The sequence below is a fragment of the Meleagris gallopavo genome, chromosome 3 (assembly GCF_905368555.1).
Source record: "Meleagris gallopavo chromosome 3, MGAL_WU_HG_1.1, whole genome shotgun sequence".
Classification (NCBI taxonomy): Eukaryota; Metazoa; Chordata; class Aves; order Galliformes; family Phasianidae; genus Meleagris; species Meleagris gallopavo.
In genome coordinates this window covers 81,103,344-81,128,986 of record NC_139406.1, presented here as the reverse complement: position 1 = coordinate 81,128,986, position 25,643 = coordinate 81,103,344, and the positions used below count along the sequence as shown (strand labels likewise).

At 40.6% G+C, this 25,643-nt stretch overlaps 1 protein-coding gene across 1 annotated transcript; it reads right to left on the bottom strand.

Moving 5' to 3' along the window:
* Positions 1–756: 756 nt before the first annotated feature.
* On the bottom strand, positions 757–6,357 carry CCN3 (cellular communication network factor 3). Its single transcript, XM_085221610.1, has 5 exons — positions 6,064–6,357; positions 5,748–5,976; positions 5,428–5,679; positions 3,241–3,449; positions 757–1,932 (listed from the first exon to the last, which is right to left on the bottom strand). The coding sequence occupies exons 1-5, from the start codon at positions 6,130–6,132 to the stop codon at positions 1,636–1,638; spliced, it is 1,056 nt and encodes a 351-aa protein (XP_085077736.1). The 5' UTR covers positions 6,133–6,357; the 3' UTR covers positions 757–1,635.
* Between the last annotated feature and the right edge of the window lie 19,286 nt (positions 6,358–25,643).

Here is a 25,643-nt window from a genome sequence, read left to right as displayed (position 1 = left end):
GGGGAATGGTTTTAAACTGAGACAGGAGAGGTTTAGGTTAGATATTAGGAGAAAGTTTTTCACACAGGGTGGTGACACACTGGAACAGGTTGCCTAAGGAGGTTGTGGACGCCCCATCCCTGGAGGCATTCAAGACCAGGCTGGATGTGGCTCTGGGCAGTGATCTGGTGGTTGGTGACCCTGCACATAGCAGGGGGTTGAAACTAGGTGATCATTGTGGCCCTTTTCAACTCAGGCCATTTTATGATTCTATATGTGAAACTGCCACCCTCAGGCTCTATATTCTTTAGGTTTACTGCTATGAGATACATATCATAATCAAGGTCATGGGTTAATCTGTGAGGCAGAAATGCTGCAGTGTGAAGTTAAATACTTTGTTTAGAACTTCACAACCAAACTCCAGGTCACACAGTTTTTCTTCTCCACCACACTGTCTTTTCATGGCAGCTGCATCACAATATTTACTTATATCACTCTGTCTTCTAGGCTAACTTACTCTGAAAAAAAAAAAAACAACCACCCTCTAATGTGTTCCTCACAAGTGTTTATCCTTTCTTGAACCAAGATATCACATACCTCTTAGGGCAAAGATTAGGACGAGGTACACTAAGAATATAATGAGATCGGGTGTTTTGATTTTAGGAACTGGGAGACTCTTTATCCTCCCATTAGTTTCAGCCATTATAATTTACTGATTTTTAGGAAAAAAAAAAACAACAACAAAAACAAAAATTAAACAACTTTAGGAAGAAGTACTTTTTGATCACATAAAGTTTATTTACCTAATAAAGCTATATTACAATATATACAGTTTCTATTTACATAAACTTCTTTCTAGTAAGTGAAGCACCATCTGATACAGTTAGTATTTTAAAGGAATTTACAGAAATTTTATTTTTGCATACAACTACTTATATCTACAGACAGACATTGGTTAGAACCTAGCCCTCCTAAGTCACTTACTTCAGCAGATTTTGGATTAGGCTGCTAATAAAGCTACGAAAGAGAAATTTGTTATCAGCTATCAATCTCCTATGCTTCAAGATACGAGATCTTAGCTATGTCATTTCTTAGGCTATGTGCAAACTAATCTCTCAGAGAAAGTCAAGAGGTACAGACAGAAGATACTTTACAAGCCACAAGTATTCAGCACTCTCATCAGTAACATTTTTGTTATCAGAAGGAATTTAACTAGAACAGAAAAAAGAAGGCTGTGTAAGTGTTTGTACACATTATGCAAAGTGAAGAGCCTGGAAGCTTTTGTGACATAATATCATGCATTTCCCAAGGAATCTGTTATTAAAAAGCCCAGTCTTACAGCTACTGAAAATCATGGCATGGTCCCCTAACCTCAGAGAGAAAGACTAGCTGTTGACTTTGTAATCGTTATGCCACTGTCAAGAAAAAAAGAAGGCTCTGTCCAAGGTACAAAATTTCCTTCAAGTGAATAAAAGACAGGTGAAACAGGAGGGGTGAAACATCATGAGGTATTTAGTAAACTACAGGAAAAAAAAGGCACTTAGAGTGTTTAGAAAAAATCTCTGATATTTTACATATGCAATTATTACATTCACCTGATTGTGGGTCAAGTTTTGTACAAACTACATACCTTTTGGGCCACCTAAACTATACATTTCAAATTTTTGCTTCACTAGACATGGGATCTAATGGCTGGAAGAAAGCATTGTTACTCTGAGGACAGTTACCATGACAGACACAAGTATTGATCAACATCATTGGCTTTTTTAGGAATTTGCCCTGAGGACAGCGGAACTCAACTTGAATGGTTTTGGTGTTGTGTGGGGTACAGCACCGCCCATCATTGCAGAGGCCACAGTAACGAGGTTTATAAGTCTGCACACTGGTGCAGTTCTTGTATTCAAAATGAATAGCTTTCATGGACTTCTTTGTTCGGATACATTTTTTCCCTTTCTAAGAGAAAAAGAAAAGATATTAGAGATACCACAGCATAAAAAAGAAAGCAATTAAGAACTGACATGCAAGGATATAGGTCTACTCGGAAAGCTTCCATTTGTTGTCTTTGCTAGCTCTACATCAGTAATACTTCACAGCTACTTCACTAGTTTCTTACCAGTCCTTCCTCCTGCAGGAACTCTCCTCGACACCAGTATGTTATTAGGATAGAAATAAGTGACAAATAGTTAAAACTTTCTTTCTTTGTCTGAGACTAGACAAGCTGACGTTCATTATGAAACTCTACTCTAATGGAAAACTCAGGCAGAGTTCTTCACCATCAGAGAGAAACAGGAAGATAAACAGCAAGTTACAGAACTAAATTCAGTTAGAAGGCTAAAACAAAACCCAGAAGCCCAATTCTTGTGACCCAAGGCAGAATCAGTTTTATCCATGTTACTCTTAACAGATGCTTATCTAACCTGTCCTAGGAAGCCTTCACTGGACAATCCTAATGGTTCACTATGCTTACTGCTTGGAAGGTTTTCATACTTTCACTTTTCATGCAGTCTAAATTCAATAAATAATCACCATATCTCAACGTATCTCCCACAGATTCAGGCTGTAATATCTCAGCACAGTTATGAAAACTTGCATCATTTCTCTTGTTTGCAGTTAAAGTGCAGTTCAATCATATTTTCTTTAGAACAGATTTTCTAGACCTCTGACCATTCCTGTTAGTTTCCCCAATTTTTTCCAAACGTTTCATCACGTCCTTCTCAAAACACAGCATTCAAAACTGCATAGAGAATTCAGCAAAGGTCTCAGCAATGCTTTCCAACACAAGGACATTACAAAACAAATGGCCCTTTTCCCTACCTACATTATTCTCACTGGCAGCAAAACTTGTAAAATGTCTAGAAGCAGCTGAAAACTCAGCTCTCTTAGAAACATATTTATTGCTGTTTAAGTGTCAGCGTTGGGTTTGCTTTTGGCAAAACATCAAAAGGATTAAGAAAAGATTTACTTTACCCAAGTAGATTCACACATTTCTCTGCACTTCTACAATGCTCAGCAGACTAGAAATATGATGTATCCATTTTGCATATGCAGTATGTTCAATCTCTCTGGGATGCCTCAAACAATGTGCAGCATAAAGCTATTGAGCATACATGACAAATCTAATGCTTTGGAAAAACAAAGGGTTTGCTGCATGTATGATAAAATATGTATGTACACTTCTATCTAGAGCATTCTAGACTGAAATACTGCAGCCTTGGAATTACAGCTGAAGAGATGCTGCTCCTGTCACTGCTCAGAGCATACCTTATCGGATGGCTCTTCATTTTCACAAGGTCTCATCATGCAAAGACGCGTCTGCTTCACCATCTCACACTGCTGATTTCTGTTGGTTACACGGGTAGAAAAGCCCATTCCACAGCTTTTGGAACAAGCACTCCATTCTGTTGTCTGTTCAATACAATTGGCACTTGAATCAGACACGTCTATCCCAAGTGTGGCCTCCTGTCTGTATGCTAGAAACAAAACGCCACAGAACTTTGTTATTAAGAAAAACTCAAAAAAGCAGAGTATCTAATTGATCTCTACCACATCTGGGATGAAACATGAAACAAATACAGCTAAAAACCCCATAATTCAAGAATTTTAACATCTGCTTGTTCAGTTGTTCTGGATAGCTACTTCCTACATCTAAAGGTCAACATAAAGGTGTAACAACTATTTAGTCTTCATTCTTTCCAAAGGAATACATCACAAATTTGTTCTTAAGTTGTCACAAAAATATTTATATTAGGTATGATTTAAGAGAGGTCATATGTTTTATCTAAACTAATAAACAGCAGGGAAGTAAAGTGCTTTAACTCCCACAGTCATAAAGTCACCCAACTTTGTCAGTTATTGACAGATTATGGTGGGAAGGAAGCAGGGAGGAGAGGAGAAAGGGAGGGTGGGAGGGAAATTCCTGGTTGCACAAAGCCACTGCCAACTCTGATCATTGTTCTGCCCTCATGGATGTGTTAAGCTCCATTCTGCAAACATTACTAACCATGGTTGGTTCAGTAGTTATCGCAGCAGTAAAGAGAATGAGGAAACATGACTAGGCTAGTCACATGAATATTACTGTGTCATTCCCAAAGCTTCAGCTGTTGAGCTTCTCTAGAAATATATTTTCACCTTTTGCAAGGTAAAACTCCAAAAAGGTGGCCTTCTACAATGAATGGCCATTGACAGAAAGAATCCACATAATCAATCTCTAGGTATTTTAAAGATCTAGGATCAGACCCAGTGCCTGATGTAGTGGTTGGCAACCCTGCCCACAGCAGACGGTGTTGGAATTAGATGATCTTTAGGGTTCCTTCCAATCCAAGCCATTCTATAATTTGCCTGTCACTGTCAAAAAAATAAAAATCGAAGAAAACGAAAGACAGTAGAAAGATGGCAAGATTTCGTTCATATCTGATGTGCCTTACATCTGACTCTTCATAGCACTCTGAAGTTACTACTAGAGCTTTTCTTCCTGAATCCTTCCTTAATATTTTTTCAAATGGATTAGCTGAGTTTCAGCATAAGTAACTGCTTAAGAGCACAAAGAGCAGTGACTGGAAGAGAATGCAGTGCCCTCAAATCTCAGTAAAAGTAGCTTATGAAAATTCATGTTGAACTGATAGACTACTTTTGAAGAGAAGGAGGCATAATTCAGTAAGAAAATAGGCAAAAATATTATGTAGCTTAATTGATTTAAGTTATAAAAGCATTTGATGAGTTCTGTGTTTTGGAATGGGAATTTTTTCCAGATCCACTTATTATATTTGTAACTACTGCTTCTCTGAGTACTTCAGAAAGCTTTTAATGCCAACAATAATGATGAGAGCTCTAGCACAGACAGACAGGAATTTGCTGGCATTTTAGCTGCCATGCTGACTACTTGTAATAGCTGGGGAGTTTGGGGGAGGAAAAAGTCTTTTGCAGACTAAGCTGTAAGAATGGTATTATGATGTAAGATATTCTTCCAGAGCAAACAGCAAGACTACAGTTTTGATTCTGAGGGGAAAATAACATTTGGAAGATTATGACCTTGCTCTTTTCACAGAACTACCCTGTACCAGTTATCTGCTATCTGGAATAGCAATTCCAGAACTGGAAAGTAACTCGGGCTAACTACTCCCCTGTCCCTGGAGACATGCAAGGTATGGCTGTACCGGGCTCTAAGTAACCTGATCTAGCTGTAAACGTCCCAGTTCACTGCAGGGGAGTTTAAAGGTCCCATCCAACTCGTTCATCCTCTGAGTATCTTTTCTTTTACCTGTCAACCTCTGCCTTTCTTCACAACCAGTGGTGCGTTTACTGGTTACTCTAGATGAGAAATAAGAAAAACAATAACAACAAAAGAAAATAGCACAAAGCAGCTGCATCTTAGACTTTGCAAGCCCCGGACATTTCCATCACATCATCTTCTCCTCCTAACAGCTGTGATAATGAGTTTTAGCTCCTCACCAGCCATAGCAAAGCCTCCCAGGAGCACTTCATCCCTGGGGTCACAGACCCACTTCTCGCAGCACTCTCCGGGGACTTCGATCTTCCGCGGGAAGGGGCAGTCGGGGCCGGGGAGCAGCAGGCCCAGGTTGCAGCGGGGCAGGCACCCGATCTGCCCGTCCCGGCAGGTGCACTGGTACTTGCAGCTGGGCTGGAACGTCTCCCCGTTGCGGTAAATCATCCCATCGAACACGCAGTTGTCTCCTTCCAGCACTGGTGAGGAAAGCGAGTGGATTTCAGCGGGGGAGGTCAGCCCGCCCCGCCCGTCCCGCCGCACCTACCCATGCAGATGCCGGTACCGCCGCCGTCCTCGGGGCCGCGGTCGCAGTAGAGGCCGCCGCTCTCGTCGCAGGGCAGCAGAGGGGAGCAGCTCTCACCGCGCTGCCGGGCGCACACCAGGCAGCAGCCGCAGCCGTCCAGCACGGCGGGCACACCGGGGGCGCAGCGCGGCGGCTCCGCGGGGCAGCGCCCGCCGCAGGGCCGCAGACACGCCGCCTCCCGTCCACTCACCTGCGGGGACAGAGCGGCCCCGAGGGCCTCGGGTCACGGCGCCCGCCCGCCCGACGGCTCCCGCCCCCCCGCGGCCCCCGCACTTGCCTCGCACGGCCGGAGGAGGAGCAGGAGCAGCAGCAGGACGGGCAGGCCCTGCCTGCCGCCAGTCTCCATGATCCCGGCCGCCTACCCGCCGCGCCACTCGGCTCTGCCGGCAAAGCCATTGCGGCCGCTTATATAGAGGCCGGCAGGGACCCCCCCCCCCGCCTTCCCTTCTCCTCACACGCCCCACCACCGGCAGCGCGAGACGGAGGCGGGGAGCTGGAGCCGGGCAGGGCGCTGCGCTCCGCTCCTCGATCTGCTCCGCCACCTGCCCGGCGCTGCCGAGCCCTGTCCGCGCCCCGACGCTGCGGCCGGGGCTGAAGCCCTGCCGGTCTGCTCCGCGGGGCCGGCACCGTAGGATCGTAGGATCAGGGGATCGTTAAGATTGGAAAGACCACGAAGATCATCTGGTCCAACCGTCAGCCCATCCCTCCCATGCCCACTAAACTATGTCCCTCAGTGCCACATCTAGATGTCTCCTGAACACCTCCGGGGACAATGATTCCCTCTCCCTGGGAAGACTGTGCCGGTACCTCACCACTTTTTTGGAGAAGAAATTGATCTTGGTATCCGAATTGAAACTTAAGGCCATTCCCTCTCATCCTATCACTGATGTCTGGGAGCAGAGGCCGATCCCCACCTCACCACAACCTCCTTTCAGGGATTTGTAAAGTGCGATAAGGCTTTCCCTGAGCCTCCTTCAGACTGAACGATCCCAGCTTCCTCAGCTGCTCCCCATAAAACACGTGCTCCAGACCCCTCACCAGCTCGTTGCCCTTCTCTGAACACACTCCAGGGCCTTGATGTCTTGTAGTGAGGGGCCCAACACTGAACAGAGTATTTGAGGTGTGGCCTCACCAGACCTAAGTACAGAGGGATGATCTCTTCCCTGCTTCTGCTGGCAACACTATTTCTGATATAAGCCAGGGTGCCGTTTGGCCTTCTTGGTCATCTGGGCACACTGCTGGCTCACGTTCAGCTAGCTGTAAGCTATCACCCTCAGATCCTTTTCCTTCCTTCCCTCAGGGCATAGCCCCACAGTCCAGGGCCCACTTGCCTCCCCACATTGAATGGGGACCTGCATGGCTGGACCAACACCACCAATGTGCCTTACGAAGGGACAGCATTACATGGTGACACCTCTCATCAATAAACTTCATTGAGAATAGCCCTGTGAAGAACGACTTGGAGGTCCTAGTGGATGAAAAGCTAGACACAAGCCAGTAGTGTGCACTTGCAGCCCACAAGACCAACAGCATCCTGAGCTGCATCAGAAGAGGAACAGCAGCAGGGAGAAGGAGGTGATAGTCCTCAGCTACTCTGCCCTCATGAGGTCCCATCTGGACTGCTACATTCAGGCCTGGAGCCGCATGCACAGAAACTCTTGCAAAGCTGTTGGAGAGGGTCCAGAGAAGGGGCATTAAGTTGATCAGAAGGCTGGAGCACCTCTACTATGAAGAAAGGCTGAAGAAGCTGGGCTATTTTATCTTGGAGAAGGGAAGGCTCTGCAGAGACCTCACAGTGACCTTCCAGTACTTGAAAGGAGATTATAAACAGGAGAGGGACTTACTTTTACATGGTCTGATAGAGATAGACAAGGGAGAATGGCTTTAAACTAAAAGAATGGAAAATTAGGTTTGATTTTAGGACAAAAATCTTTATTCCAAGAATGGTGAGGCACAGGCTGCCCAGAGAAGCTGAGGATGCCCATCCCTGGAGGTGTTCAATGCCAGGCTGGATGGGGCCCCAGCAGCTTGATATGGTGGATGGCAGCTCTGCCCACAGCAGGGGTGTTGGAAATCAGTGTTCTTTAATGTCTCTTCCAACATATGCCATTCTATCATTCTGAGAAACTAAATCTGTTAATGTGTCTTATTTGTCAGGAATTGTCTTCTGCCCATGGTAGCCTTGGGTCTTTCTAGGGTACAGATATTCTCTATCCCCACTTGTCTAAGGCAAATCATAGCAACAGATTCTGTCGTGGCTTGTTAAAGAGAAAATATTTGAAAAATAAACAAGTTGTGGGCAGATCAGTGAAAACAGGATGCCTTTTCAGCTTAAGACATAACACAAGTGGTACACATGAACTTACAAGGCTGATGTAGCTCTAAGCCAAAGCAATACTCAGTGCAAAACCAGCAATCGTCAGATGCAAGTTTTATTTTGGACAAGAATTACCATTCCTTCCCTAATGCTACGTGGCAACAGCTGGGTTTCTGGAGCAGCCTGTTGTCCCAATGAACAGCAAACTTCACCAGCACAGAGACAAGTCACACGTTGACCATTCATGTTCTTATTCCTAAACAGCAGAGCCAGCCAAGGGGAACAGAGAACTGCTGAATGCTTATTTACAGCATGGGTGTTGTTTCAGTTATCCAGAGCTGCACAGGTCATTTCAACTTACCTTTCTCTTTTTTTCCCTTGCATTTTGCCTACCACCTCTGATTCAGCCAGTTAGTGTAAAGCCACTTTTTACAGTGCCTTGCTCGTGAACAGAATCACCGATGCTCTTGGCCAAGTATTAGTTTTTGCTAAAAAGAAGCATTGCTACTCCTGCAGTTTTCCCAGAAGCAGGGCTGTAAGCCAGAGGGGCACATACAAGATCTGTTTTTGCCTGTTTGTCTGATGAGGTTTTCAGTGCCAATAATCATCCACAGCCACTGAAAGTTACCTTCCCTTTAAATGAGATTACTTCACTCCTAAAAGGTTTCACCACATAAAACTTTAGAGAGAGTTAAAAAAAACAGAGAGAGAACATTACTAGCATACTTAATTCTGAAAAATTAACAGCTTTATGTACATCTAATAAATGTATTAAGGTCCTGTGTTCTTGTAAAATACAGTTATAAAAGTAGGATGATGCTGCAGTTTAGTGCAGTAGGTCCAAAAACTTCTTTTCCAAGCATTTCTGCCCTCCAAAGCATGCTTAATTTGGAGTCTGTTGAAGTTACCTGTTCTAAGATGCTTCTTCATCTTTCTAACGTGATTCTTTTTGTCTGTACTTGTTTTACAACTTTTTTGAGAGTGACATAACATTCTTATCATATGAAAGTACTCTTTGTTAACATTCTTCAGAGAGTAAAATAACGTTGAGGTGGACGGGTATGTTGCTGGCTCAGCTGACAATGAATAGCCCTTACTCATGCTTTAAAACTGGTAGGTACGAATGAATGAATGATCTAGTTTCTTTGGATTTGTTTTTTTTTTTTTTTTGTATGACTGTATTTAAGCGGGGAAATATTTGGTTTGCCACCCTGGCTATGGTTATTGCAAAGAGTAATTCCTCCTAATATGTAAAGAAATCAACCTCTGCTGTTCACTTTGCAGGAAGATATAGCTGATGAACAGCGTTGAGAAGTGTGAGTTCAGGAGCAGAGTCCAGCAATAGAGTTCCAACTCTAAGAATAAACTTAATGGCTTTTCCGTGCCAAGGTCGCAAGCAAGGAGAGTCTTGCATGGCAGTTAGTAAAAGGAAAACAGGTTGGTAATCTGCAGTTTCTAACTGTTAGGGATATAGCATGCACTGGTATGTAAATCACTAAGGGGCTGTGCAGAACAAATGCAGAAGTGTTTTCTAATCTTAACTCTAAAATTCATCTTCTATTGTGGTAAATACTTAAGCAAGCAAGGTAATGGGTCTTTTGTTGTACTTAAACATTGTCAAGACACAACATGATTTTCATGGCTTTTCCTTCTGGAAGGAGTACAGCTTTCTGGTTTTGCACAGAGAATGTGTGCTCAAATTCAGCCACAGCTATGATCTCCCACGTTGGCCAATATCAGCCTTTGCAGGCAAAGATTTCTCACTTTGGATTTCCATGTCTGCCTTGTGCTAAATCTCTGGCATGGTTCTCTGGACATGACATTTCACTTAGATCTTTACCTCCATAGAGCTAGTAATGCTAAATATGTCACTTTCACCCAACCTGTTTACTTCTTCAACACCTGATGGTTTATGGATATTTTACCACCAACCCAACCACTAAACTGGAAGCAGAGGTGACAAATAATACTGGCTTAACTCTTAGAGAATTTCTAATTACTGATCCTATTCATATCCAGAAGTGTCTAAGCATATAGCAAGCCTTACAAACATTCAAGATATCATGGCAACATCCCTCTTTTCAAAGATAGCCACCTGTCCAGCTTCCTGACTTCACAAAAACCAGTTGCACAAAATTTTTACATTTACAATACAAATTTTTACATTTACAAATGTAAAATGAAAACATTGAAAATATTGAAAAATCATAATTTTGGATTTTAGCAAGTTTTTCTACATTTAGATGACAGCTTTAAATTCCTAACATGCTTTGGGCTGTGAATGTTCAATGACCTAAATATGGAACAAAATATATGTATATAAACACCACAGTAAATTCATGTTATCAGTGTTATTATAAGTTTTCCATTCGCAATGCACTTGACAAACTAATAGCAAACCAGCAGGCTTGGTTACAAACTTGCTTCTGGTGCCTTGTTTCCTCCCTACCTATGGCAGCAGAATAAGAGGTTCTTCAGCCATAAATGGAACTGCTGTAAATAAAAGAGCCCTATCAGTCTGAGCTGATAGAGATGCTGGAAGAAGATTTGTCAGGTGTTGTGTTGCTCACTTGGGTGAGTGGGTACCAAAACCCCTTCAAATCAGCCCTCCCTTACTGCTACTATTTTGAGGTGTGTACCACAGTCATTGTTTCAGAAAAAATCTGTCCAAGTGGAATCTCCTATATTTGTATCTGTTTATATGGCTAGTCTACGTGGCTAGTGTGGAGTTCGGTAGACTCTGACTTTATGAGAGTTTATTTAGCCTGCTGCCTCCTTGATTTCCATACACACTGCATGAAGAGCTATCCAAACTCAAATATTTAACTGGACTTTTGGGTTTATGTTCAATGTTTGGAGCTTTAATATTGATGGATGCTGTGACTGTGAAGGTGGTACTTGCTCTGCAAATACTAGATGCTGGTGATAGTATTTCTGATGTCAGTCTTAATGACTTATCCTATTTCTCATCAAACTATTGAGAAAACCAAGAAGATTTCTTCCTATGAAGAGCTACACAATTTCCTAAGCAATCCCTTCAACACTTTATAAAGGTTCAGTATTTCCTATTCACAGTAGGATTCCTGTTACCTTTAAGCAAAGGAGCCGTGTTCACAAAAGAGATGAACATATTTATATATTGATACATATATAACCTTTTGAATAGAATCTAATGGGTAACATCAATACCTAGAAGATATGCAGAGTACCCCACTGGAAAGATTCTGAGAAGGAATGCGGTACAATAACAAAAAAGCCCTCATGCTCTGGTCAGCATGAAAATTATCAAAGGAGCAGTAATAGTTCACCATGAGTAAGACAATCCATTTCTAAAGACATCTGGTCATGCTGAAACAAATCTGCAAATCCTGTTGCAGGGCTGCTCTGAAAGTAGTATCTCCTATTTCATTATACTGGCCCACAGTGACAGAGGCATATGTTGGTGGTGTGCAGTAGAAGTTGTGCCTTTGCACCAGTATTCCATTATACTTTATTACTGTGTGACAAATGGCAGCAGAGGGGCAGTCTGACAAAAAGTCATCTGACATGGAAGTGCACGTGAAGCTAATGCGTGTCACTGAATTCCTCCATACAGAAAATTGACATTAACTGACATTTTGCTGAATATTTATAGAGACCAAACAGTGGATGTGAGCATAGTGAGGCGGTGGGTGGTGCACTTCAGCAGTGGTGACAGTGATGTGAAAGACAATCCACGTTCCAGACAGCCATGCAGATTCTGACAGGTGTAGCACATAGGCTTTTTTTTCATTAGTGGCAAAAAAAAAAAAAAAAAAAGAGTAGGTAATGGTGATGACTGTGGTGAAAAATAGTGTTTCTGTAGCCAGGAACTTGCTATATCAAATAGTGCAATTGTGTTCCTTTTATCTATTGCAGATTCAGTGGAAATAAATAGGATGTATTACTTTCAGAGCAAGTTATGTATCATGAAATGAATGAGAAGATACAGCAGGCCAGTGGAGGTCAGTACGATCCTTTATGCTCTTGCCGAGTAAACCAGGCTAGTAAATCTTCCTCACTAGTACATCGAGTGAACTGATGAATTTTCTCTCCAGAAGAGAGAAGTTTCAGTTGAATGATGGATATTCCAAAAAGACAACTGGTTTGCTCAATGTTTAATGCTGTTTGCTGTTTCATTCCTTTAAGTGGGATGTAAGACGTAATTATTTTTCTAATGACAAAATGTTCAAAATGAATCCCTCAGACGTAAGCATGGTTGTGTTTTGCAGTTGAAATTAAGTATGAATTATCCTTCTTACTCCTTTCTACTATAGAAGCCTTTGTCTACTTTTTATTTAGCACAGTGTTTCTTGTGTGGTATTTCACAATTCCATTTAGCCTATGAAACAATATGATCTGTTTTGCAATGCAATACCTGTGAATTGTGTGATTTGGTGGATTCTTTTTTTTTTTTTTTTTTTTTTTTGAGGTATGCCTGCTTTATTGAAAAATAACCAACAAACCAACAGTTTTGGCAAATTAGAAATTTGGAAAAAAAATTATTGGAATATATTTATTTTAGAGATTTGTCTTTTGGATTTTTATATTTTTAGATACAATTGAATACAACTTTGGAATGAAATAATATTTCATACAAAATTGAAACATAATTTAGAAAACATCAGAATGAATTATGTGGGGATGGGGAGTTGCATCATTGCTTTGGACTCAGACAATTTTATGTACTCAAAAGAAATTCACAGAATGTTCCAGTTTAATCTAGCCTCCAAATTCCACAAAAAAAAAATCCCTTGATTTCTTTCCATCAGACCTATTTTAGCTGTAGGACATGCTGGGAATTCTTACAGCACAAGTCACCAGGTGAAATTGCCACATGCTGTGTTATTTTGGAAAACAAGAGGAACAACAGAATCTTAGAATCACCAAGATTGGAAAAGACCTCTAAGATCATCCAGTCCAACTGCCCACCTACCACCAATATCCTACCTACCACAAATATTTCCCCACTAAACCATGTCCCTTAGTAGAACAATAGGTGCTGGGTGTGCTAGTTCATGGGTGTTGTGCACTAAGCAGGTAGAATCATAGAATGCTTTGGAAGGGGCACTTAAGATAATCTAGATCCAATCCACCTGCTATAAGCAGGGACACCTCCCTTTAGACCAGGTTGCTCACAGCGCCGTCCAGCCTGGCCTTGAACGCTTCCAGGGAGGGGGCATCCACAGCCTCACTGGGCAACCTGTTCCAGAGTCTCACCACTATCACAGTAAAGAATTTCTTCCTAATATCTAGTCAAAATCTACCATCTTCCAGTTTAAAGCCATTTCCCCTCATCTAACCAAGGTCACTACATGTACTTATAAAAAGTCCTTCCCCAGCTTTTCTGCAGGTCCCCTTCAGATACTGAAAGGCTGCTATAAGATTCCCCTTAAGCCTTCACTTCTCCAGGCTGAAGAGCCTTACCCAGCTCCCTTATCTTGTCCCTGTAGGGGAGGTGCTCCAGCCCTTTGATCATCTTCGTGGCCCTCCTCTGGACCTTATTCAACTCCATGTCCTTGTGCTGGGGACCCCAGAACTGGATGCAGTACTCCAGATGAGGTCACACAAGAGCAGAGCAGAGGGGCAGAATCACCTCCCTTGACCTGCTGGTCACACTTCTCTTGATGCAATCCAGGACGTGGTTGGCTTTTCATCTGCAAGTGCACATTGCCAGCTCATCTAAGAATCTTAGGTCCTTAAGAAAACTTTTTTTTTCTCATTTACAGTTTCTAATTTTGAAAAAGCTATAAGCCTTATATTCAGAAGGCTGCAAGTGAAAGTGTATGCTGTGGTTTCATATGGTCTGAAATTTCTGGAAAAAAAAACCAACGAAGCACAGATATGATATCCATGTTATTGCAAATATGTAGGAACATCACATGTCCACACACCGTAGGGCTATCATTCCTTAGAGCAGATACTCTGTGTGCACAAATCTCCATTTAATTCTTCATGCTGCGGGAATTCTGTTTTGGTCACAAAAAAAACCACAATTATTTTAGGGATGATAGGGGATGCTACTGAACAAAGTGCCTGAAGTAACCAGAAGGTTGTACTGCACCCCACCAAAATGATGCTTTTATACAAGGATTTCGGGGTAGATGTTGCATGCTATGGGGTTTGGTATGCATGCCTGCTCTTGTTTAGAATGATTTTATGTGTGTGTACACTTAGTCCCCATACTCACATTCTGTAGTACTAATTTCTGCTGTGCTTGGAAGAAAGGGAATGAGACTTGTGCAAGAAGTGGGTCATTAATACTTACTCTCAAAAGAAATGAGAGAGTATTTTCTTATTTCATTTGATTTAAAACTTGAGTAACCCTATTTGTATAATTGTATGTTGTATTTGAAATAACCAGACTGATATTATAAAGTGGCTAAGTTTGGTTCGTTTTACTGCATGAGATGATAATGGATAAAATGGATTGGGGAAATCTTCAAGTGAGATTTGTTTTGGTTTTGGTGCATATGGCCAATGAAATCTTGAGGAACCTATAACCCGATTTCAAGAGCTACAGAAGAGGCACATGAACAGATCATTTGGAATGTTCAGTTTTTTTGGCTCTTTCTGGACAAAACAGCTAATAGATGGTTGTCTCTTAGAGTGTTTTTCATAATAAGAATATACGTGTGAGGAAGATCTGCAAGAACAGGCTGGCATTTTGAAGAATCTAATGGTGATTAAGTTGATGTTCTGCCATCAGAAAGTTAGCTCAGTTGAGTGGGGTTTCCCCATCTTTCTTTCCTCTCCAAAGAACAGCCATTCCTTGAGCATGTCTGACAGAACTGGGTATGGCTAATTGATTCAGCTAGCTGCCAAGTGAGGTTTGTTGCAGCTTCTGACACTGCCAAGTGAGGTTTGTTGCAAACTGTATGATTTAGGGCTGCCCTTCATGTCTGTTTCCCATATCTGTGTTGGTGTCTGCCAAGAGCTGAATAATCTGGCCATAAGTAACAAAAACATATTTTATAGATCTCATTTCATGTTGCAATATGCTTTTGTCATAGTCTTTTGTGGCCTTAACTGAAAAATAAAAAACTGGGGAGAACAAGTGAAACTTACAGTATGCCCTGGGAATGAGCAGTTCCAGAATTTTTTAATTGGGTGAGATCTGAATTAGAGGCTTCAAAACTACTAAGATTGCAAGCCAGTGAAAACAAATGAAAGGCAGTTAAATTGGACGCTCCTAGCTCGAGCATTCCCCGTGATCTCTGTTGCTTTGTGCCACAGATGTCAAGGCAGTCTCAGAAGTAATTCTTACCATTTAAGGCTCTTAAGGTTAAAACCAGCTTTTGCTCATAGAGCAAGTTATTAACTGGTGAAGACAGAGAAGTATGAAAATATGTTCCCTATGGAGGAGTATCCCGTATCAAGCACTGACCCACCGTACAGCAACTGCACTCGGGTAGGGGTCAGAGGGGTGCATTACAAGAGTGAGAAGGGCAAGGACAGAGAACAGGGGTTGTATCAGGCACACCTGCCCAAGGTATTCCCTTCTTCTAACTGGAATGAATTTGAAGACCATACATTTTGAATCAAACATTTGATTTTGAGCATCTTTCATTTGTCTCAGTCAATAATGCATCTGCATCTTCTCCATCATCTGTTCTGTGTTGCTGCAGTGTCCATGAAGTTCAGGGCTGTCAAGCTGGATGCCTTTCCAAGGAACTGTTCCCAGCCATGGTTCCTGGATAAATTGTTCGATCTTCCCAAAATCTCCTTGTTGTTTCCTTAAGTTAGAGCTTAAAAATATTCATAAGGAAATACTGAAATTTTGGTCTTGTGATAGCCAAGACTTTCTACTGGCACTTCAAAGAATTTTTTTCTCCTTTTACAGCCATACGATATCAGCATCGCATACCTTGTAGCTGCATGTAATGATTTTTGCCAAAGGCAACATACCGAATCGAGCTTCACCCACCCAGAGGAGTCACTGAGTCCGAGCACTGCATCAGCCATCCAGCAAAGGAATTGAAGACATGAGAGATGGAAGAAACAATTGGTCATCTAATCTCTTTTTCTATTTTTGCTGGTCTTGTTGCCAGGGAGATGTTGTATTGAAAGGAGTCGCCTACATAGTCACTTCACTTACAAGCTGCCTCATTGTAAAAACATCATTTAAAAATAAAGTTTAAAAATACTTGTAGACTGAAAATGTTGTTGTGTCATTGTTTAGCCAAGCTCAAGTAATTTAATACTTTCAATATTCCTTGTAAATGATCTGCTCTTTTTTTTTTTTTCTTCTTTTGTCTTTTTTTCCTGTGTTTCTCTAAGTTTTCTCCAGGTTTTCCTTTCATAGAGCAGAAAAGGTCTGTTCAGAGTAGCATGTCTTTTTTTTTTTTTCCTAAATCAAACTTGGGGGCTTGTTTATAGAGACTGCTTCAACACAGTTGATTCCATTTTACCCATTTTCTTTTCTTTGGTGTTTCTAGAAGCTTCTAGAACCGTCTACCTCCATTTTCCCTCTTGTGGAAATGAGATGGATTCAGATCCACATGCTTTTTCCCTGGGATGCAAGTGCTTGCTGATACATTTGCTTCTGAATTCAGAATAAACACAGTGCAAATGTTCGTCGAGATTAACATGACATTTACTTGTTTAGTAAGCATTACTAAATTGAAGGAATGGGCAGAAGATCCAGACATCTGCAGTCACAATCTGGATTACTATTTAGTCTTCTCTTCAAAGAAGTGATTTGGAAGGAACGCAGGAGGTCCTGAAACAGAAGCAGAACCGCCCCATGGAAGCAGGAAGCCCTATTCGTGTGTAATGAGGGTTCAGCCTCATGCTCTGTTCCTGTGATCTCATCTCCTTTTTGAAGAGTTCTGAAAGAACTTCCTCATGTAGCTTCTGTTCCTTATCTTAAATGCTTGGAGGACACAGCATGGGAGAACAGCAAAGCTTCAGAGAGCATCAGTTCTCCTGAGGTTTAAACATCTCTGAGATGCTGCCACCACTCCTATCAATATCTGTGGGCCTGCACTGTTTCTTGCTGTACTTGTTATGGTTGATTCTTTGTCATCAGTTTTCTACAACAAATGTGTTTTTGTGCGTCTTCCAGAGCATCAAGTTTTTTCCTTTTGGTGACAGGGTAGATGTTGTTTCTCTCAGCTGGTGTTCCAAATTCCTTGAACAAGTCAGTTGGCCGCTAACACAGGAAAGCCAAAGACGCACATAGTATTGAAAGAAATAAATACAGTCATTTCAGGATGTCTCGTGACTACTTTTTCTGGCAGTTGTTGGTAGCACATGGTGCTGCATATACCATTACGACTTGTGCAGCTGGAGAGCAGTTGTGAAGATGACAGCGCAGTTACCTGGGGGAAATTCCAATCTAGCTACTTAATTTATAAGTTTGGTTCTAGAGGTGGTGTGACAGGAAGCTCCAGGGCAGTGTTTCTCACTTCAAATCACTGTTTCTGCCAAAGCTGGAGAGAGTGCTGGGATGGATTTACCAAGGTGAAAGGGCTATTCAGGTGGTAACCACCTGGTGTGGCTGATCTTGTGAGAACTGAGCAAATTAATCTGAAGGAAATTGGTCTCCTAACAGCCTAAATGCTCGACACACAAAACCACATGTTTTGGAACACTTGATGTTTTTGCAGAGGTGGGTGGGGTAAAATATAGGACTATCTCGTCTGTATGAATTCCTGTAAGTCACTTTGCCCAGTCGGGACCCCAAATCCTGTTGGAAATTGAACAGCATTTCATTTGAGTTTGCTTATAGCTAAATAAAAGCAAATATTAAGAAATGATGAATGTATTTTTTTCTAGATCATTACTGTATGTAGAGGAAAGCTTTGTAGTATCTTGAGAGTGTCACTCCACTGAGAGTCCACACAGCTGAGGAAATAGGTTGAAAGGCATTCCTGATGCTGTAGAAAATGAAGTGCACTGAGGTTCATTAGTGACATTCACATTTCCTCCTGGCTCATAATTTTTGAATGTGAAGTACTGACAAGAAAATTTGCAAGAAGCTGGAGCACCTTTCATTAATATTCTTATGTATTGGTATCTGTAGCATTTGAACTATAATCATATATGCTAAACAGGTCTCTTGACTAGCTAAGTAATAAACAAAACAGCTAGGATCTTTGCAATGACATGCAAACAACACTTAAATATAAAACTGTACAACAGGAGTTCACTGTGCATTTCAGTGACTGGCTGCTTAATGCCCAGACTATGAATAAATCTAGATGCTATCATTTGCTCCAGTGGAAGAATTAAAAATAAAAACAAAACAAAAAGTAACATTATAACCAGACAAACAAACAAAAAATCTTTGAATAAATATTAGCCAGACAGTAATTTGACCACTTCCTTCATCTGCAATGGATGATGTTGGGTTGGAGATGTTAGACCCATGATTGGTGCACTAAACATGACATCTGCTATGTTGGGCATAGTGTGGAAAAAAAAAAATGGCACTATAAAATACAAATGGTGTCACCACAGCCAGGAATGAAAATCAGAGTTTTTGTAGCAAAGCAGATGATTATCATCCTATGGTCATAGTTATTTCAGTGAAATGGTAATTCCAAACTCTGTCAGTAGTGATCTGAAGGTAGATTTCCTTGTTCTTAGAAAATAGTGAAAATTCAGATCTGCCAATGGATCATACTACTTGTTCTTAATAGCTGTTGATGTTGGTGAATGATGGTTCTTCAATAAACATAAGTCTAAATGAAAGGGAAAGTACTAAAAGAGTGACAAGGGTGAAAAGTAAGAAAGAGTTAAGAAACTTTTGCTTAGTGAAAAAGTTGGAAACTTTTGATAAATAACCATTCACTTCTTCAGTTAATGAAAGGAAAAGCCATGTTCCTTCAGATTGCTTGCCACCTGCACACAACTAGATTTTCCTGTAAGTAAAGGAAGTAAAAGTCAAAAAAGGGGGAGAGGAAGGGAGGATAGCAAAGCAAAGCAAAGCTGTGCTCTGCTCCATTTCCTTCCGTTTTCTTGCTCTGCTCTTTAATCTCTGCAGCAGCTCATAGGGGTGTTAACAAGGCTGGCAAACACAGCTGGTGTATCCTGCCTACCGGATCCATTTGTCCTTCAGTACCAGTGCCATGCTATTATAAATGGTTGTAAAGTACTTTTAGTTCATAAATTTTTCCAGAAATATTTGCTTCAGTATAACCTTTCAGTTTAAATACAGTGCAGACAGCAGGCTAGGTATGTGAAATCCATGGCTACAGAAGTATGTTTGAAAGTCTCTAGGCCGCGAGTCCATTTCTCATGCCAAGAAGAGAGGAAAATTTTTATAAACTGGAAACAGAAATAAAAGAAGGTCAGGAACAAACCAGGAGAAAAGAAAAAAGGAGTTACAGAAAGACAAGCAGAAAAGAAAGACATATATTGATTTTAAAACAGTGCAATCTTTTAATCAGCTGTTATTGCATTGAACCTTATCTTCAAAAACAGACATAAAAAGCGTAGCTTGTATCTTGGAAAGTGGTTTGCAGGAATAAATTGTTGATATCATAAATACAATTATTATTAATTAGTAGTTATTTATATTAAATATGTAATAAGTAAAGTTTTTTTATAGACTTATTGCAACTTCCTGTAATACTGTATGATAGGTGTGGTACAGATACAGAAGAAAACATAAGCTCTGATCATAACAGGTTGGAACCTACATCAAATTAACAAGTTTATTATGTCACGAGGTATGGATTTGCTGAAGCTGAAGCCAAAATTTACAGTGTCTGCGCTCATGGTAAATATTTTCTGTGTGGCATTCTCAAGCCATTGTATTCATCACTCCAGGTTTCATAACATAAGATAAAAAATGTGTATACTGCACCGTGAGAGTACATCCAAATATTGTCTCAGCAGTATCAGCTTGTTTTAAACAAATGTGTGCTCTTTGTTGTGTAAATGATCTATTTTCTTTTCTTTTCTTGAAAATACTAAACCCTTTTCCCCATATAACATCTCTCTGCTTTTCTACTTTGAATCCTTTATGACTTGAAATATTTTCATTTCAGTAATTTGATGATCTATTAATGTAATTCAGGATCTTTAATATCCTGTCAGACCATCAGGCAACCAAAAGTTTTAGAATTACATCAGATAATCATAACTAAAATAGTTAACACCTCTATTTTGCATTCAGACTTTACTTTAAAAATTGTCAGTCTTACATGTATATTAAATATGCTGCTGATTATAAAGCTTATGAAGGCTTATAATACTTTGTGATGTAGACAAAGCTCCAGCTCAGCTCTACAGGAAAAATAGACACATCATAGAAACCATTAAAATGAATGACATTGTGACCAACAGTATCAGAACAGAGACTGGGCATCGAAGGAGTAGGAAGAAACTGGAAGACCTATGGATTTCAGCTGAGTAGCCCCAAAAGCTCTTTGCACTTTCTGATATGGTGCTTGCCCAGGAAAATTCAAATGATTCAAAAAGTGTACTCTCTCTGTACTATTTATCTATTTATTTACCTATCAGTGTATGGTTTTAAAGCATTTTAGAGCATGTTAAATATGAATAGAGGAACATCTTATCATCAAGCAGTTCAGTTTCTCTTGCAGAAGGAGCGAAGAACAGCTCTCCTGAGATTTCAAAACCAGTGGCTTTCTTAATCTTTTTCACACTTCAGCTCAACTTTCAGCCATGGAGATGAGCAAGAAGGTATGCGTGTATTCCTCTATGTGTTTTCATTGTGAGTAAGCTCAGTGCTATTTCACCCAGATGTTTCTGTACTGTGATATGGGTGGAAAGTTCACAACATTCATTTGGCTTCAAAGATCCACAGCTTAGTATGAGCTACCCACCAGCTGGAGTGTTAACCTGCTGTAACATCTCCTAATCTCTATGGGAGATTTGTCTTACTATTAAATTTTGCTCAGTACAGTCCTTCTTGGTCCTTATTACCTGGAAAATAAACTTTGATTATGCTAAAGGAAAAACTGGTGGAGAAAAAAACAAACAGGATAGAAAGCAGTGCAAGCAAAAGCCTGAAAATGCCTGTCTGGAGTTCAGGGGGAAAGAGGTGGAAATGCCCAATATTGCAATATTGGAATACAGTTGTCTGAGTTTTCCATACAAAAGTTATCAAAACAAGGATCTGAATATTTTATAAAAATGATACCAGTATCAGATGTATAACAAAATAGAATTGAAGCAAAAATATCCTCAAAGATCTACAAATAATGACTGAATTCAGCCTTGAGGCTCTTTCTTATTTGACAGATGGTAATCCCTGGACACTGATCTGGACAAAAGCAGCCTCCTTCCCCACTGATATTATAATTCATATTCCATAAGTATGTTTCCTAACTAATTAACTACTTTAACTTAATTAACAACTTACTAATATACTTAGGTATATTAGTATCTTCATTAACTTGCTTTTGTTACCCTTCTCAAGATTCAAGCATCTCACATTTCTTTTATTACTTTCATGACTCTCTTCACATTTTCTTTTCTTTCCTAATTAACATTCAGTCATTTAATGATATTTCATTCAAAAATACTGCTTTCCCCAATTCTTTGACCTTCTGCCTTTTCCTCTTCATAGCAGGAATGCACCCTGAACTTTAACACATTGGAAACCAGCAGGTTTGGGGCAGGCTTGTTCTGTTCCTACATCAGGTTGGAAGCACATGTGTAGAGCAGACCTATCATACTCAGGGTAAAATCCTGACTTTTTCTAGCCTTCCTCTGATCCTGAGTAAAGCACTTAAAATCTTGGCACCTTCAGCTCTTGCTGCTCTCGTGATACTCGTGAGCTAATGATGGCACCCACCGATTTAAAGCAATTAAAGTCTTACACTGAAAACTGTTACACAACTTCTGGACAGAGTTATTCTACCCCAAGGTGCTCCTACAGCGTGACCTGATACTGTAACTCTTAGTGTATACCACAGAAGGCGTTTAAAAATTGCAGCACTACGTTACTCTTCAGATTAGTGTCATCTCACAGTACCTAGCTGAGTCTGAGTTGGTAGCCTACCAAAACCTCCAGGGCCTCTGAGCAGAGGGAAGGCAGTCTGGTGTTATTGATGGGAGAGGAGAGAGTACGGTTAGGAAGACTACAAAGGCAAATCTGTTGTTAGTACTTTAAAGGCAAGTTATGCAGCAGAATCCTGAAACAAATCAAGGAGATAACGTTTTCCCTATGAATCATGATGGTATAGAAGTGTACCAGACCATGGGGTACAGGACTATGCAGACAACCCTAGGCTAGCCCTGGACCTGGTAGGAGCTGACCCATGGATCAATCAATTTCCTTTCCAATCTGCTGGAGCTTCCAAGTTCTCCTAGCAATGCAAAGAGAAGGCCTCTCGTGGATCTTTCGGCATCCATATGTTCAGTACAAGGGAATCTTTGATAATGACATTATCAGAAGGCAGCAAAGGAAAAGCAAGTAAGATTTGACAAGAAAAAGGCAGAATCCTATTCAAAGGATGCCACTGAAGTCCTGGCATCCATTGCAGTGCTTTTCCAGTAGGACGTCTGGTCAGGGGAAAAGTGGGTAAAGTGACTCTCAGCAGGACAGTAAAGTTCTTTTTATATTCTTTCGCTTTTTCCTTCAGAATGGTTTCTTTCTGTAAGAATGCAAAGTAAAGCCAAATGTCTCTAAGGTATCATTTCAACAGACTTCCAATCTGTAATGATGACTCCAATTGCCAAAATATTTAAAAGACCTCAGAAAGAGCAGATTTAAAAGCCTTTCTCAGGCCCGAAGAACTAGATTATAGTATTGTTGTGGAAATCTTTAGAATAGGATCATAAAAAAGGCAGGGATGAAATCTTGCCTCTTTTTCTACTAAATAATCCCTTTCAGGAAGCACACTGCAAGTTGCATTTAAAAATATTTTGGCACCTGCCTGTAGCATTTATCTGATTTTCCTTCAAGTTGTTTCTGTCAGCTGAAATAGTCCTTCCAGTGTCTGAAACTGTGCTAGATTCATTAACCTTTCTGTTAATGCAAAACCAAAGTTTTTGAAGACCTTTCCTCATATCTCAGCTTTTTAATGGATCTAATTGAGGTTTTGTTTTTGTTTTTGTTTTTTAATCTTTCAATCTCAAGCTATATTATGTGGATAATAGCAAATTAAGATAGTGTAAGGTTGCTGTTTTTCTTTTAGGTGGAAGACAGAAATATCTTCCTATTTGATAAGCCAGTTTTGAGACCTGTTTGATATGCCTAACAGAAGGAGGGAGAGGGTAATGTCATTCTCTCATTGCCAGACCTAAGCTGTGGGCTCAGATGGTGCACGTCTCAGTCATGTCTTGGCTTGGCATATCTCAGGCATATCACAGTTATGTGTCAGAAACACACTTTTCTCCCCTTTTCCATTTCTAGTGGAAGAAAATCCAGACTTCTGGGCTGGAAGCATACTGTACTCCAAGAATCTCAAATTGGCTCCAGTGGTCCACTGTGGAGCACTCCATTGGCTTCAGTGGTCAGGAGACCTGATTTACTCACCCGACCTACATGTTAGACGTGTGCTACGAGGTTAATGCCAACAATCAGGGAGAGAAAACCAGAAATGTCTCTTCTGCCTCTCTTTGGCATCTGCATGAGGTGCTAAAGGTATGGTTTAATAGCTTAGTGGGTAGTAATGGTGATAGGAAGACATTTGGACTAGATCTTGTAGGTCTTTTCCAACCTTGTGACTCTATGACACTATGATTCTATATCTCTGTAGACTCTTAGCTGAGCTTTCTATTCACTGTGTTCTTCACCTTCTTCACCAGTATGAATACAGCATGGAAAACCCATTTTAATGAAGGTGGAGAAGGTGTAGTTTGAATCTGATGGGTATGGGTGACTGGAAGCCATTGAAGATGAGAATGAATGCAGTTAGATAAGGCTGAAGAAGTTTTCAATTTTGGGATGTTGCTGTTAAAGTCCAGCATGTTTTATCAATGTATTTATGCCAGCCTATGTAGAGGTTGCTTTTTTTCTTCTTTTTTTTTTTCTTTTTTTTCTTTTTTTTTTCTTTCTTTTTTTAAGAGTAATATTCCTTTTATATCTTTAATTTGATTGTCCTATCTTTAAAAATTAATCTGGTGCAAAAACAGTAGAAGCACCACTTCTGGCAAAGGATTAAAGAAAATGAAAACAGACTTTCAGAAAACAGAATTTCAACAGATGTTGAAATTGATCCCTTAAAAGAATTTCAAAGGAGTTATCAAAACTTGATAGGAGGCTTTGATTAGGCAGGTCATGATAGCCAGATAAAACAGCCATTATTGTTTCAATGCAGTCATTTAAAAAATGTAAGAACGGGGAAGCAATTATAAGTTTTGCAGTATAAATACAATTCCTATACAATTACAGCTGTATGAGAATGACATTTTTATTATTATATTTGTTACCTGACATGTTAGTACAAATATGGGGAGTGGATTGTTGACTAGACATTCCCACCAACACTGCTATAGAAAAGAACAGAAATTATCATTACAAGAAGTAAAGAGGTAGGTTTCAACCACAATAGGCAATTACAGGATAACAGAATGGTTGAGGTTGTCAGGTACCTCTGGATCCATCTTGCCCAACCCCTGCTCAAGCAGGGACACACAAAACAGAAGACCAAGCCCATGTCCAAGTGGCTTCTGGAGATCTCCACAGCCTCTGGGCAACCTGTACCAGTGCTCTGTCACTCACACAGCATGGAAGTGCTTCTGGTATTCAGGCAAACCTCTTGTGTTTGTGCCCACTGCCTCTTTTTCAGGCATTAGGCACCACTGAAAAGAATCTGGCTTCAGGTATTAATAGACACTGATGAAATCCCCTATTAGCCTCCTCATATCTAGCCTCCCAGCCTAGTTTCAGCTTTCTCGGACTTTCTTCACTGAAGAGGTGCTCCATTCTGTTCATCACCTTTGTGGTGCTAATTAGATCATCCATAGAAGATGATCTTCTACTTTTGATTGTAATGAAAATGGGAGGAGTTGGCTATGAAGATATAACTGAAGGGCAACAAGTATGGCAAGAATTGGATTAATTCAGTGTTAGGAAAGGAAGAGGCTTCCTGAGAGCAAGACTCTGCATATTCAGGTGCCATAAATAAGGTCTAATAATGGTAAAGCTCAAGAAAAAAGGAGTTAAGGAGACACAGTGGGTCTTCCAAGACCTCTATTATTGTGCCTCTAAAGGCACAAGCCAATATGGAGGGCAACTTTGGAAGCCAAAGAGGAGTTGTCAGTATGTTGAGAGGGATCTGCAATACTGGAATAAATTGTTTGAATGATGGAGTAGAAAACTATAGGATTAAGCTTGCCAAAGATGAGCATCTGAAAGAGACTTCAGGAGTGCTGGAGAACAGAGTTAGGAATCAAAGATATTGTGAAAAATTGGAGAAATCATCAAAATGGTAGTCTAAAATTCAAGGGAAGAGTGGAACTAGTTCCTAGTAGAACTACTAGTTCCTAGTAGAACTAGGGTAGCAGCATCTGGCTAGAGAACAGAGCTTCAAAATGAAGATGTCCCAAAAATGTTTTGGTATTGAAGAAAGTAAACTGTATCTGAGATGTATAAG

What these genes read in the sequence shown, in the direction of transcription:
- CCN3 (XM_085221610.1), bottom strand. Translation starts at nt 6,132, where the DNA reads ATGGAGACTGGCGGCAGGCAGGGCCTGCCCGTCCTGCTGCTGCTCCTG. An exon ending in CGGTACCGGCATCTGCATGG is followed by an intron (nt 5,680 to 5,747) that starts GTAGGTGCGGCG and finishes TTTCCTCACCAG; the next exon opens with TGCTGGAAGGAGACAACTGC. An exon ending in ATGAAGAGCCATCCGATAAG is followed by an intron (nt 1,933 to 3,240) that starts GTATGCTCTGAG and finishes TTTTTCTCTTAG; the next exon opens with AAAGGGAAAAAATGTATCCG.